The sequence below is a fragment of the Artemia franciscana genome, chromosome 8, assembly GCF_032884065.1.
Source record: "Artemia franciscana chromosome 8, ASM3288406v1, whole genome shotgun sequence".
In the NCBI taxonomy this organism is placed as follows: Eukaryota; Metazoa; Arthropoda; class Branchiopoda; order Anostraca; family Artemiidae; genus Artemia; species Artemia franciscana.
Genome location: NC_088870.1, coordinates 26,186,779 through 26,201,325, shown reverse-complemented (window position 1 = coordinate 26,201,325; position 14,547 = coordinate 26,186,779). Strand labels below are relative to the sequence as shown.

General features: G+C 35.2%; 1 protein-coding gene across 7 annotated transcripts in view; it reads right to left on the bottom strand.

The window, feature by feature from the left end:
- The window catches only part of LOC136030209 (protein Tob1-like), a 141,771-nt gene that overhangs the window by 13,156 nt on the left and 114,068 nt on the right, over positions 1-14,547 (bottom strand). For all 7 annotated transcript variants that reach the window (XM_065709001.1, XM_065708999.1, XM_065709003.1 and 4 more), the window contains one exon: positions 9,637-9,803. In XM_065709001.1, the coding sequence (XP_065565073.1) occupies positions 9,637-9,803 (167 nt within the window). The remainder of the gene's footprint in view (positions 1-9,636; positions 9,804-14,547) is intronic.

Sequence of the window (14,547 nt, the reverse complement as noted above, 5' to 3'; positions counted from 1 at the left end):
GTTTAAGCAGAGCCAGAGATATCAAACTCTTTGAAGTGCTGACCTACTTAGTTCTTCCTGGTATTTATTTTTCTATGTGGACATGAATTTAACTTCGCCTTTTTATCGATTTCCTTTATTGTTCCTGGCTCTCCATCTTAAATATAGAATGTTCCCCAAATTTGTATTGGTATGATAGAAAAAAATAAAGAGAGATAAACTATTTTCTGCTACATTTCCCCGAGTGCAGTAATTAATTAAAACTTATTTTTGTTCAAATTAGATATTAAATGTTTACTATAACAAAATAATTTTAGTAGATAAACGATTAGTTCATGACTATGATGACAAGGATTATATACTCAGTTTTAATTCAGTTCAAAGATATCAGATCTAAAAATTGTTTTCGACATAATGTCAGCATTAAGCGACGGGTGACAGAATATATTGGAATTATATAACTTGGGCTTTATATTTGCACATTGTGGGTATAGGTTATCCCCCTCCTAATATGCAAATATATAGTCTAAATTCGTTTCTAAAGTATTATATTTTCATCATGTTTTTGGTATTTTTCATTAGGATTAACCTCATTTCACTTCTTGAGTGTTGGTGGTATAATACATAAGTACCAATTATTGTATCGTGGTGATTAGCAAGAAAAGATTAATCGTGTTGCAAGACATTTCTGAGTAGGGGGGACAATCACTCAGGATCTGAAAGAAGGCAAGGAGGTTATCATGATCCAGAGGAAATCAATTTTTTTGCTAAAGATAGGGTTTGGGAGAAGGACTGAAAAAGTAAACCTTTTGACAGGAGTGGGACTTATTGTTATAGTACTTTTTTATTACTCTATATTCCTGTCAGTAAATATCGCCAAACTGTACATTATTAAACAAGGTGCCGATTCTAAAATTCTGAAGCATTTAGATCCCCCTAAAAATTAATGTTACACATATGCAATCTACTACTACTAATACTAACAACTCACCGCAACACTAAACCGTCTGAGGCCAACGCAGCTACACACGCTCCTCCTCCATCTTAATCTATTCAAAGCCTCCCTCTTTACACCTTCCCAGGAAGTTTCCACTTCCTTTAAATTCTTTTTTATAACATCCTCACACCTCAACTGTGGACGACCTGCTTTTCATTTAGCCCTAGACGGTTGGCCGAAAAGGACAATCTTAGGCAATCTGTCATTTTTCATCCACAGAACGTGCACTAGTCATCTAAACCTTTCTCTCATTATAGCCCAAGAAAGCGGGATTTAAGCACCCTTTTCGACAGCCTAATGTTTGAAATACAGTTAGTCAGCTGTGTCCCCAGAATAATCCGTAGGCAATTTCTCTGAAAAAACATCTAGCAAATCTTCATCTGTTTTTCGGAGCGCCCATGCTTTAGAGCCATATTTGACTGCTGTCATCACTGTAGCTTCTAATATCCTACTCTTGGTTTGCAGACTTATTTTCCTACTCTTCCAGACTTTTTTCAACTATGAAAAAAAAACCCTTGAGCCTTAACTAATCTACTTCCAACATCTTCACTACTTAAACTGTCTTTACTAATAATACTACCAAGGTAAGTGAAGCTGTCCACCTGGTCAATCTTTTTGTTACCCAACGTCAGCTTTTCATCTTTACTTATTCCTAGCCTTAATGACTAAGTCATCTTTTAAAACACAATTTAAACATTATGTCAATAAAACAAACTTTGGTATTTTTCAGGTGCCGCACTCTCCTTAAGAGTTTGTACTGTTTAAGAAAGTACCTTCTCAATTGCTGATGCCACTTTGACTTAAGTACGTAAGTTTTCAGAGTCTAGTTTTGGCTTTCTAACTTGATTTTAGCGACTAATAGCCATAGAGATTTCGTGACCAAACCATCAAGATTTGTCTTATCAGCTAAGTTCAAGATTTCAGGGACATCAGGCAAGCGGGTATGACAACATCATTATGAAAACGAGGGTGGCTGTTTACAAAACTGTAATACAATAAGTGGCTGTATTCCAGGTAAAGATAAAAACCAGCCATTAGAAAAGATATATGAAACAATCTAATGAAAAAATCCATTTTGCGGAGTAATCACATTACATCATAATTAAAGTTAAGGATTTGCGCATTCTCTGTCCTATGTAATACCTGAACGAAGCGAGGGCTATGGACCTTAGTCCCTGCCAACTGCAACTGAAGACTAAATCGCTAGGGCCAAAAGATCAAATGTAATAAGGCAGAGGCAGCCATGCTCGCGAAGTGGGGCGGTCTCAAGACGCCCGACTAGCCAGATGGCTAGCATCTGGTAAATATAATTTTGTGATTTGGGGAATTATGTAGTTCTTTATTTCTTCCTCCTGTATGAAAAGAATTGTCCAAGTGGTAGTTACTAAGGAAGAAAAACAAAAGGGAAGAAAATATAGTTAGTACATTTGTTCCACATTCTTGTCACTATCGCTTTTAATTGAATTCCGAGACCATAAAAAATGGAGTCCAATTCCGTGCCTATTATCAAACAATAAGAGAATAAACTATGTTATTACACATATGGGGCCATGCGACATTGTATCACACAGCACACAGTAGAGGTATGACTAGAGGCTGGTCCAGCATCTCACACTTACTTAGACATTAAACAGAAGGTGTGGGAGCTCTCGATTATTGTCATAGTTAATATTTTAAAACGGAGAGATATTTATTCAATCAAGTCTTGTGAGAAATTCTGTTAGTCATGGACTCTTCGATTTTGCCTAAAGAAACGGATGTGTTCTAACTAGTCATGTTTTAATGTGGTTGAAAATTATGCGGTTTTTTTTTTTGGTTTGGCATTCTAAGTACTTCCGGATCAACAAAACTTTGAGTAGTGACTGCTGTATATTTGTTTATTTGATTACTTTGAAAAGGGAAAGAAATTAGAAGAAATGAGGGCTTGGTGTTACTATTTTGATCCTTAGTTAATGTGAAAAGTAAATCTGAAAATAAAAGCCTTTTAATCAGTATTCGTGGGGTATGAAAATTTTCTAAATTGCATCCCACTGACACCTGGTGGGAAGTAGACAAAAATATCTCCACCCTTTCTCACGTTCCTGCAGAAGGGAATAGGCGGGGGGGGGACTTCAAATACATAAATGCCTCAATTTTTATTTATTTATCTCTACAATTTCACTTTTCGCCTGCGTTTCTGTGTTTATTCAAATTTGCTCGAATGTTTAATGTCAATAGTCAGGTAGGGATTATTAAAGTTTACAATTTACGCCAGATTCGGCTGAAAACACCGACTTTAGAGACCGCCTGACTGTCTAACGTCCAACTACCGAAAAGATTAGGAGGGTCTGTTGGTGCAGTTACACGTTAATCAGAGTTTTAATGTGTGGGTTCATGGGGTTCACAGGATACAAAGAAATGCATGATCGGCCCAATATTTTCAAAAAATTAATACTTCCTCCTTATGTGCAGGGATATCCCCTTACCATAACTTATAGTTGTTTTATCATCCGGCAAACTACCGAAAACTGCCTTAAATATAGGCGTGCTTTGGTGGCTTCGAACTAAAAAAGATTTTCATTGCTCGTAGCTGCTGAGTCACGCCTGATTTTTAGACTGAAGTGGACTTTATCTCTCTGAAAATTTGAATCGTTCTCAGATTGAAAAGAAAATGAAAGTCAAAACACTGTTTACACCAATTTTTTCTTTATGTTTTTATTACGGAGTCAACTGGTACTACAATATAAGTGAAAGTTAAGCAATATCTCGACGATGTTTCGACACGGTTGCCATTTTATTTATATCACCTTTATTGGACAACTAGAGAACTCAGTGCCGAACAGTTTTAGCAAAATGTATCGAGCCAAAACACTTTCGACAAGCAACAGACCTTTAGCAACAGATTACCCCTATGTTTTGAAGAACCGATGTACAAAAAGAGGCAAACTGATTGTAGGAAGTTTTTTTGTATTTGCGTTTAATTTTATTCAAATAGAAAAATACTACAGTTTTTTCTTTCTCTACCATGATCCATGATTACCGAAAATGCAAGAATCTGTCACACAGGGCACCTGTTCATGCAGTGAAGAACTTGCAGTCCTGTGTCAACCTTTACAAAGGTATGGGAAAAGGTCATAAGTTTCATACATTCATCGTGAAATTCACGATGGTTATCACAACATAATTTTACTGATCTCCGCGATTCTTTTTGCGCAATTCAGCACAATTAAAACTGTTCTACTTGAGATTTGTTCAACACAGCACACTTTCACTTGAACTTCCAATAATTTTTTCACACTTGACAATTAACATTAACTGAAATTTCATTTTTTAAACTAGATGTATATGTAGGGCATTAAAAAGATGAAAACATAATGTTTAATTATTATTTAGCAACGGAACCAGAGATACTAATAGTTCATAAACAATTGCAGATTGTGTGCGCCCCCTACTCCATACGAATTTTGTTTCTGGGGTCAATTACTAAAGCACTATTTTATTTTGTAACCTATAATTTAATAACCTATAAAAGGAATAAATTTTCTAATAGCCTACTAGAAAATACTCCAAAACGAAGAAAAGAGAAAAACAATGTTCCAAAGGATAAAATTCCCTTAAAAGGGGTAAATTATAAAGTTTTCTACCATACTACCCCCCCCTCCAATGATCAAGTATCTCCTCTTCATTTCTCTATTAAGCCTTATCTTTAACGTACATAGGTCCATGGGGATAAAGGTGTTAACGGGTCAGGACCTCTTCTGAAGTGTGAAAAATTCTATGCGTAGCATTTACTATATAATGTCAAGAGTTGAAACCCCAATTGACGACCCCTCTCCCCCCTTGATCGGACGCAGTTGAATAAAATTCTTGCAACGGCACTAGATACGATGTTTTATAATTAGTCTTATTTGGAAAAAAATGACAGAAAAAAAAACAAATACTTTTTATGCAAGAAAAAAGGATTACCGTTGGTTAATCCTACATTAGCAACATTATACGTACATTAAAAATTAAGCCTTTAAAAGTGCCTAGATTGCTGGCAAGATTTTATTGCCATGACTAGAAAATTTGAAGATGATTCGCCTCAAATGGTGCGGTCATTGGCATCCTTCGTCAAGTGCCAACAGTGTAGCAACAACATTGTGAGCTGAGAATAGCGAAGAGATGCAGCTCACGGGAAGAGAAATTTAACAACGTTTATTTATACCTTACTATACACCCAAAAACTCCTATGATAGAGACAAAATTTGACAAGGGCTACAAAAATCTTAAAAAACAGGGTCGGATATGAACAAAAACGTTAACATAGAAATGTCATTTTTGAAAACTTGTATTTGGTTTTTCAGATTCCCAGTAACACTAGCAGCACCTAAACATTGCCAATTTTTTTTTGCGCCATGGCACTTAGTGTCGAAACATTTGTCGTAGAAACTTATATGAGGATTTATAAGAAAGAAAGTTTTAATCCTGTACTTCCTTTTAGGAAAACAGCCTAAAAATCTAGCGCTCGATTTTCACGTTCGGTTCGACATCTCGATAATTACGCCCCAAATTTCTATATTCCGAACATCAACTCCTTGGCCCCTTGAATTAGGCCACTGATGCCCTTCTCTTGTTTATTCTAGTCGGAAACATGTATTTCTGTTTTGTTGAAAACCAAATTTAAAAAGTTAATAAGTGTTCATTCGAAAGTTAATTCGAATCCCACAAACTTTTGTCGCATATGTTAATATGACGAGTGGCAGTGCCACTACGGCAATAACAGCTTGCTTTATAATTTGATATAGCTGGGGAATTCAACATTCGATTATTAGATTAGACACGGAACCAACTTGTTAGCTCCTTGAATTAGGGATCAAATACCCCTCCTTTTTTATTCTTGTCCTATTCTTACAAGACTAAGTTTACACTTGCTTAGCTAGAAACCAAAATAAGAAAGTTATGTAAGTGCTCACTCAAAACCAAATGTAAAATTCTACTAGCTTTTATGACAAAAATGTTATAGTAACAAGTGATATGTACTTCCAAGAGTGTCTAAGAGCTCTCCTTTGTTTATGAACGAAACCCCTGTCCCAGAAACCGATAATTCCCCGTCCCCCAACATTTTCTTTAATTGGCTTCCGTAGTTTGAGGCAAACCGTCTTGTTCTAAATGTTGCATAAAAGTTTTTTTTTTAACTTTCTCAAGGGATTATCAAGTTTGTAATTCAGCAAATAGACAAAGCTGAATATCAGCAATCGTAGTAAAAGCAATGGCGTAGCTCACATACTTTTTATTGGGTGAGAGGGCAAGAGGGATCCATATCCGGATAGTCAAGGGACATGGGCTATATAATAGTTTTTCTCAAAATTATTGCGGAGAGGCAACTGACCCCCCCCCCCCTCAACGACACACTTGAGTGAAAGTCATCTTACTTTGGAACCTTGAACCGTAGGACTGAAAAAAAATAATATACCATAAACTTGGACAGGAATCAAACCTGAACAAAGTTTAAACGGAACTTCCCTGGATCAATACTGAGAATCGCCATTCAGACCCACTTAAATCCAAGTCTCTTATTCTAGAACTAAAAGAATGTAAACTTTTCCGTAATTTTTTAGGTTCCTTTCAGAGATTTATGATGAAGTAAGATATCTTACTGTTAAAACAAGCCTACGGGTAACTAAACCCTGCTTGATCTTGAATCATTTCTTATTGCACATCGCCAGCTCAACAGGGACCACTAGATGGTCCTTAAATTTGCTCCTCTTTGATCTTCCGATAATTCGTCTCTGAAATTTGTTTGAAACTCAAATTCTTTTTACTTCCTCTGTAACACCTGATTTTAATCTCGTAATTGTGTGTCACATAATCTGGAGCCCGCTTCCTGTGTCAATTTAGCTATGTAAAAAAAAAAAAAAAAAAAAAAAACTGATAAATCCTTTGGGTTTTGGTTAATTTTATGCCTTTGAAATTGAACTGATATTTTTTTCCTTCCCACCTCTTGTTTCTAGATCGTGCTATTGAGCATCTACATGTGTTAGTAGTTGGACTTGATAAAATCCCCACTGTTTCACCGGGCCATGGAGTTTTACAAGGGGATGATAATTTCGTAGTTTTGTTTTGTAATTTTCTGTGAAATAAATTGACTAAAAACCAAAATAAGAAACAAAAATGGTTGCCAAAAGTAGGTGATAACACTTCTGGAAAGGGGGGGAATCCTCATTTTGTGGATTTCTCTATTTTGTCATTTTAAGAAGATGTTTGGGCGATAAGGCCAAAGAATGAATCACCACAAATTTCAAGGTTTTAGACAACCGTCAATTTGAGATCGGTGCCTGGCTGTTCTTATGCTAAACGGGAATTTCCAAACGAAACTAGAAGCAGAGCTCCAATCTCGACGAAACAACTTCGAATAATTCTCTCTGACATAGAATGAAAATTACGACTTCACCTTATATACTGAGTTCTGGTTCAAGAACAATCCAATACCATAATCTGTTGCCCCTGGCAGGATATACACGCATATTCAAACAACGGTAATATCATATTCATCAAGCTGGCCTGGGTTCCACTAGAAACCACAGAGAGTAAGCCCTTGGCTTATCACAATGACAGACATGTTGTACTTCTGTTTTTGATTCAGAAGAATCAGCACTTGATGTATGCAGTGCACTTGCAATAAAAATATATAGACACATTTACGTAGAAGGCTGAAAGGTTTACATCAGATAAACACTGGAAGAACACGGACCCTGGGATATAAAATAATAATCGTATGTCGGCTTTCAGGTCATAGGCTATAGGATATAGCAGGCGAAAATTATATTTTACCATAAAACCCATCCTAATTCCAAAAAAATGTGACCTTCATTCAAATGTTTTTTTTATATTTAATATCGAAATTACATACCAATTTTCTATGATATAACTGAGTTCAGGACTTTAAAACATTAAATTACTAAAGAAAAACACAATTTATACAGGATATATAGGTTTTCTTTCCTAGTTTCAGCTTAAAATCCATGTGTAACAATAGAAATGTAAGCTCCCATTATAGATAAACCGAAATTAAATAAAAATATTCAGTTTTCTTAACTGATTCAGTTATCTATCTCTTCTTAATCAATTAATAATCACAGGACAAACCCCTGCGTACGTAGATGGGCATGATAATCTAGAAAGACAAAATCCTCAGATTTATGTCAATTTTCAGAATGAAATGTTTGAACTGTTTTCTGACAATGAAAACATATAAAACAGAAAATATGAATACAATAATAATCTGGATGTATTTTTTAGATTACTTTAGCGTCGGGAAATATCCGGATGGAGACAGATAAGAATGAATCACAGTTATGTTTCTGATAATTTCCAAAGACATGATTATGTGTTCATAACTTTCAAATGCGTATGCTATCTTAAAATTGTATATTCAAGATTGATGGTCCATATGCTCATTTTATATATCTTTCATGCTTTCAGTTAAGCGCAAAATCTATAATAATATGAGAGAAACCTCTTAGGATAACCAACTACTTATTTTTGAATCTCGGTTTCTATTTCAGCAAAACTGATTTCCTTTTTTTTTGCCAATGACCTGTAACATTTGTGTCAATTCACGTTTTTTTTTTCAAAACATTTTTGCCAAGTTTAGGTGAAAACTTCAGAAGTGGTACCACATTTCTCCCCACTCTAATTGACGTAACTGGCCTATAGATTTCCTGAAAGAATTACATGTTTCCTGAATACGAACTGCCTTTCTTTTGACAAGGAAGAACTTTTGAAACTCATCGCTTTGCGTCTTTTCAGCTCTTTCACTTTTTTTTTTAATACAATTCCGATTTCATGATGGTCTTGTCAAGTGAATTACCGCTCAAGAGCATGCTAAAAAAAAAAAAAAAAAAAAAAAAAAAAAAAAAAAAAAAAAAAAAAAAAAAAAAAAAAAAAAAACTAAAAACACAAAGTGTTAAAATTCTAGATAACTCCCTCCCTCTCTTCCAAAATCACGGATTCGCCGCTCTATCACCATAGAAAAAAAATAATTTTGTTTGGTGACTTTTTATTTCTTTTGACAAAATATTTGGAATATAGTATAAAAAAAACTGAAGGAGTGGAAAAAGGAAGGGAGAGGTCACAAATCAAATCACAGTGAATGAAAAATAAACTTGTTAAACGCATTAAATGGCCAAGGTTCGGCACTACATATCCACGTGGGATCATATCACTGAGGGGATTGTTCTGTCAAAACCACCAGTTCCTTTCTAGAAGCTATTTTTTTTGCAGATACATAAAAGGACCAGTGTTTAAACTAGACAAAGGACTAGCGACGTATCAGAAAATTTTCATGTGACTGCTGCAAAGAAAATTTAATGCAAAAGGAGAGTTCTGTATTTTTTTTTCTATGGATATGCAACTGACATTTTCTCTGCTAGAAAATATTGGGAAACCGAAGCCAAATAATCACCAAAATTTACTATTTCTGCACTATAATGAAATCGATATGTCTTTTTCTCAATATTCTGTTTCTAAATTATTTTTCACTATACAAGGCACTACCACGGCACTCAGGACAAGTTACAAAGACGCGACGCCTTGCCGTAATATAATTTTTGGAAGTAAAACAGCAAATAAAGCTGAAAAAAAAAAAAAAAATCATTTTACAACTTGTACTTCATTAAGATATATCAGAGAGTATTTACCTCACCAGGATCAACCCAGACAGACATTTCTTGAGGCAAATGTTCCTTAAGATCACTTAAATCCAGACCAGATTCTCTTGCTGCCCTTTCAAGCACCAGATCTGGTTCACCTGTACGAAGGCATCGAAAAGCTGAGCCTTTTTGAGGCCTTTCAGGATACCAGTGGCCTAATATAGATAAATATATAGATTTATATACATATTTATATACATATATAAGTCAAGTGTTTATTCATCTGTTCAGTGATTTGCAGCTAAACAATTGAGGTCAAAAATATAGAAATTTTGCAGAATAGTTTTGGAACCACGAGAATTCAAATTAGGCTATAAGAGTTCCCCTTTCTCCAATATATATATATTTATAGATATTTTTATGGAATTTAATAAGGAAATACAATAATGAGGTTATGGTTTTAAAAAAAGAGACGCATGCATATAGGCAATCAACATCTATAAAATAACTGGCTGTAAATTAAATACTAGAACACTAAGATTGTCAAAAGAAAGTAACATATTGCTACCATCCAAACAAACACAGAAAAAGAAAGGTAATCGACAGAAAAAAAAATCGCAGTTCACATGATTGTTATTATTAAAGCAGGCTTGTTTTTAGCTATACGCATATTCTGGGTCCGGTTATGCTTGTCGAATGTGCAACAAAGGTGGCGAAACCCTATAGGCAAGTGTATTCTCCTGATGAGCCCTTGTGTTGGGTTGTTGCCTCTGAATTATTTGTCTTTATTGTTTCTATTGTTTGGTAAATGACGACTTATACTTATTGACGACATGACTACCTGTCCATGGATTACTCTTTATGGTTGATTGTGTATGGCTATGCTGTTTGACCTATGTGATTGTATGGATGAGTAGCGTTAAGGCCTCATTCAAGTGCTGGTCTATATTAATCACTAATTTAGGATTAAACAGTCTTCCTTTTCTCCTTCTGTCTCTCTCTCTCTCTCTCTTTTTTTTTTTTTTTTTTATGTGTTTGTGCTGTTGCATTGGTGATTTCTCTTTTCATAATAATACTGTATGCTGAATTATAACTTGATAGCAAAGAAAATCAATAGAAGATTTTAAGAAAAATAAAAGGCAAGAACCTGACAGGAAAAAAGCCCCCCCCCCCTAAGAAGATAAAGTAAAGTTTTATTTAATCCTTACCATGATTGTTTTTTCTTTAAAGAACAAGAAGACTATTAGGGTTTAGTAAACTTAATAAGTAGCCTATACATATATATCTGCGAGCGCTTCTGGCTATAGCCAATATTTCCAGTTGCGTCAATGACCGGTCCAAGCGATGGGAAGGTCATAGGAGTGAGCACCAGCCTGACAACCGGATCGAGAGCGGATATATATATATATATATATATATATATATATATATATATATATATATATATATATATATATATATATATATATATATATACTAGCTGTTGGGCGCCCCCCCCAAGCCCCCCCGCGCGCGTAAGTCGTTACGCGCCATATTAGTTACGCGCCATTGTAGTTGTGTCCCTGTGTCCCACCTGTGAATAGAGATAGATATAAATATATGTTTTTAACTACGTAAAACATGCGAATATACAACATTCTTCGCTGTCCCATTGTCTGTGCATATAAATAGATTGTCAGGTTTACTGACCCTTGAACATGCAACATATACTTGTCCATGGGAAAAACAATCCGTATTCAGATCTATACCTCATTATTCTAATGATGTGTCCCTGTGTCCCGGTCGTCATTTATATTCCCTGTGTCCCGGTCGTCGTTTTTGTCCCGGTGTCCCAGTTTGTAATTTCTCTTTGAGTGTCCCGGTCGTCATTTATATTCCCTGTGTCCCGGTGTCCCGGTCGTCATTTGTGTCCCGGTCTGTAATTTCTATTCGAACAATCCCTGTGTCCCGGTCGTCATCTATATATCCCGCCTGTGCCCCCGGCGTCCCCGTTGTAGTTGTGTCCCTGTGTCCCGGTCGTCATTTATATTCCCTGTGTCCCGGTCGTGATTTGTGTCCGGGTGTCCCAGTCTGTAATTTCTCTTTGAGGTTCCCGGTCGGCACTTATATTCCCTCTGTCTCGGTCGTCATTTGTGTCCCGGTCTGTAATTTCTCTTTGAGTGTTTTTTTCTTTTTAGTTTTTTTTTAGTTTTTTACCTTTTTTCTTTTTTCAGTTTTCTTTTTCTTCTTTATTTTTCAGCGTCACTATGACGAACCTTTGTTTTTTTTAACTTAAATCTGGTATGCATTGATGACCTTATAAAAGTCAAAATCCCAAACCCAATCATCATCGCTATCATTTTCAGTTTTGATATGTTTTGACTCTCGCTGTCCAGGTGGATTTTCATCTAACTGCGCGGTTTTGCGTTCTTTAGCCGCAAGCCTGTTTTCTTGCTGTTCTTGTGATTCCCCGGCACGCTTTCTTTTCTTACTTTCTCTATCAGCTGCAAGCCTGTTTTCTTGCTGTTCTTGTGATTCCTTGGAACGCTTTCTTTTCTTACTTTCTCTATCAGCAGCACGTTTTTTGGCATAAACTCTTTGAGCAGCTTCCTCGGCTGTTGCCATTGTAGGTTCTTCAGTCATTTTACAATTAAACATTTTTCCGTGAACAAATGTCTTAAATACCATTAATGACGTCACCGTCATAGCAAAAATGACGACAACTAACTTCATGACGTCAGTCGACACAGAAACATGACGTCACCTGACACACAGACACACAGACAGACAACTTATTTATATATATATATATATATATATATATATATATATATATATATATATATATATATATATATATATATATATAAACGGGCGTTACTCATGCTCCACCTTACATATAGAGAACATGTGCTCATAGAAAGTCCTTAAAAGCTAAATTTCCGGGGGGGGGATGCCCAGGCCACCGTCAGTTTTTTCACCGCATGCATCCCATGCGGAAATGCCTGGTCGTACAATTAAAGAGTGAATAGGGTCATCATCTTGATAGGCGTGTCAAGAACCTGCACAAATTGACTTGGTAAAGTTGTTTTCCCCGATTCGACCATCTGGGATGCTGAAGGGAGAGGAAAAATTAGAAAAAATGAGGTATTTTTAACTTACGAATGGGTGATCGGATCTTAATGAATTTTGATGTTTGGAAGGACCTCGTGTCTCATAGCTCTTATTTTAAATCCCGACCGGCATTAAGCCACTGATTTTCCTTTTAAATAAATCTATTGATTCTTAGAATTTTGCTAGAGCTCATGCCATATGAGCTCTTGGCTCTTTCAACCTCGTCACAAGTGCCATATGAGCTCTTAGCTCTTGTTTTTTATTGTAGTGACATTACTTCAATGTAAATGATAATGAGTTTTATCCAACAGTTCGTGGTAACAAACTGTAGTAAGGAGCGACCCGACTCAATAGCAACCGAAAATCTAAAAATGGAATTTTGATACCAATTGTTACATTAAAAGAATTGCATTTTAATGCTGATTTTAAATATATAAGTTTCATCAAGTTTAGCCCTACCCATCAAAAGTTAAGACTGACAAATTTGCCTTATTTTAGAAAATAGGGGGAAACACCCCCTAAAAGTCATAGAATCTTTACGATTACACCATCATATTCAGCGTATCAGAGAAACCAACTATAGAATTTTCAAGCTCCTATCTACAAAAATGTGGAATTTTGTATTTTTTTTTGCCTGAAGACAGATCACGGATGCGTGTTTATTTGTTCGTTTGTTTTTTTAGGGGGGGGGGGGTGATCGTATCGACACAGTTGTCCTAAAATGTCGCAATAGGGTTCATTCTAACGGCAAATAGAAGTTCTAGTGCCCTTTTTGATTGATCAAAAATTGGAAGGCACCTAGACCCCCTCCCATACTCATTTTTTCCCAAAGCCACCGAATCAAAATTTTAGATAGTCATTTTGTTCAGCATAGTCGAAAAACTTGATAACTATGTCCTTGGGGAAGAACAAAAACAAAGGGTGGAACATCATATTTGTTCGAAAGGGTAAACCATACTTTCTGTTTAGGTTAATATATTCCACATGCTTTGCTAAAATGTGGATTATAGATAAATTATTATTATTATTTCCCTCTAGGTTTCGTCTTTCCGCCTTTCCGCCTCAACGCCTGAATTACTTCATGATTGAAGTTGAATCTATTCCAAAAATCAACAGGCGGGACGTCAAAAACAACAAGCAATTTACCCATATCGAATATCGAGATGTATGAAATATCGGTTTACTAACATCCAGCCTTTCCACTATTATTGTTCAATAATAATGAACAAAATATGAACCATATCGTCTTTTTCAAATGTTTGACATAGTTATCAGCAAATTCCGTGTACAAGTAATGAGTTCTGGAGCCAATGGTGAGACATTGCCACGTGTCAGGGTTAGCAACTTTCTGGTCGTAGATCCGTCATTCTGGGCATCCACATATGTCATTTTGTCGTGAAATAAGTGCAATCTTTAAGAACAGAATTTCTTTTTTTAAGTTAAATTAGATTTTCGGTGTATTTTGCACTTTTTTCGCTTTGATTTTTAATTTTCTAACCGAGTTTTAGCATTTCTATTTTAATTTTGTTTTTTATCAGTTCTACAGTTCTGTCTCATATAACTTTGACATTATAGAGGAGAAATAAAGGCTCGACAGGCTTTGCCGGTGCTAGTCATTTTAAGAATAAAATCATCGACCGAGCCAATTTGTACTTCACGTATACTATATATATATATATATATATATATATATATATATATATATATATATATATATATATATATATATATATATATATATATATATATATATATATATATATATATATATATATATATATATATATATATATATATATATATATATATATATATATATATATATATATATATATATATATATATATATATATATATATATATATA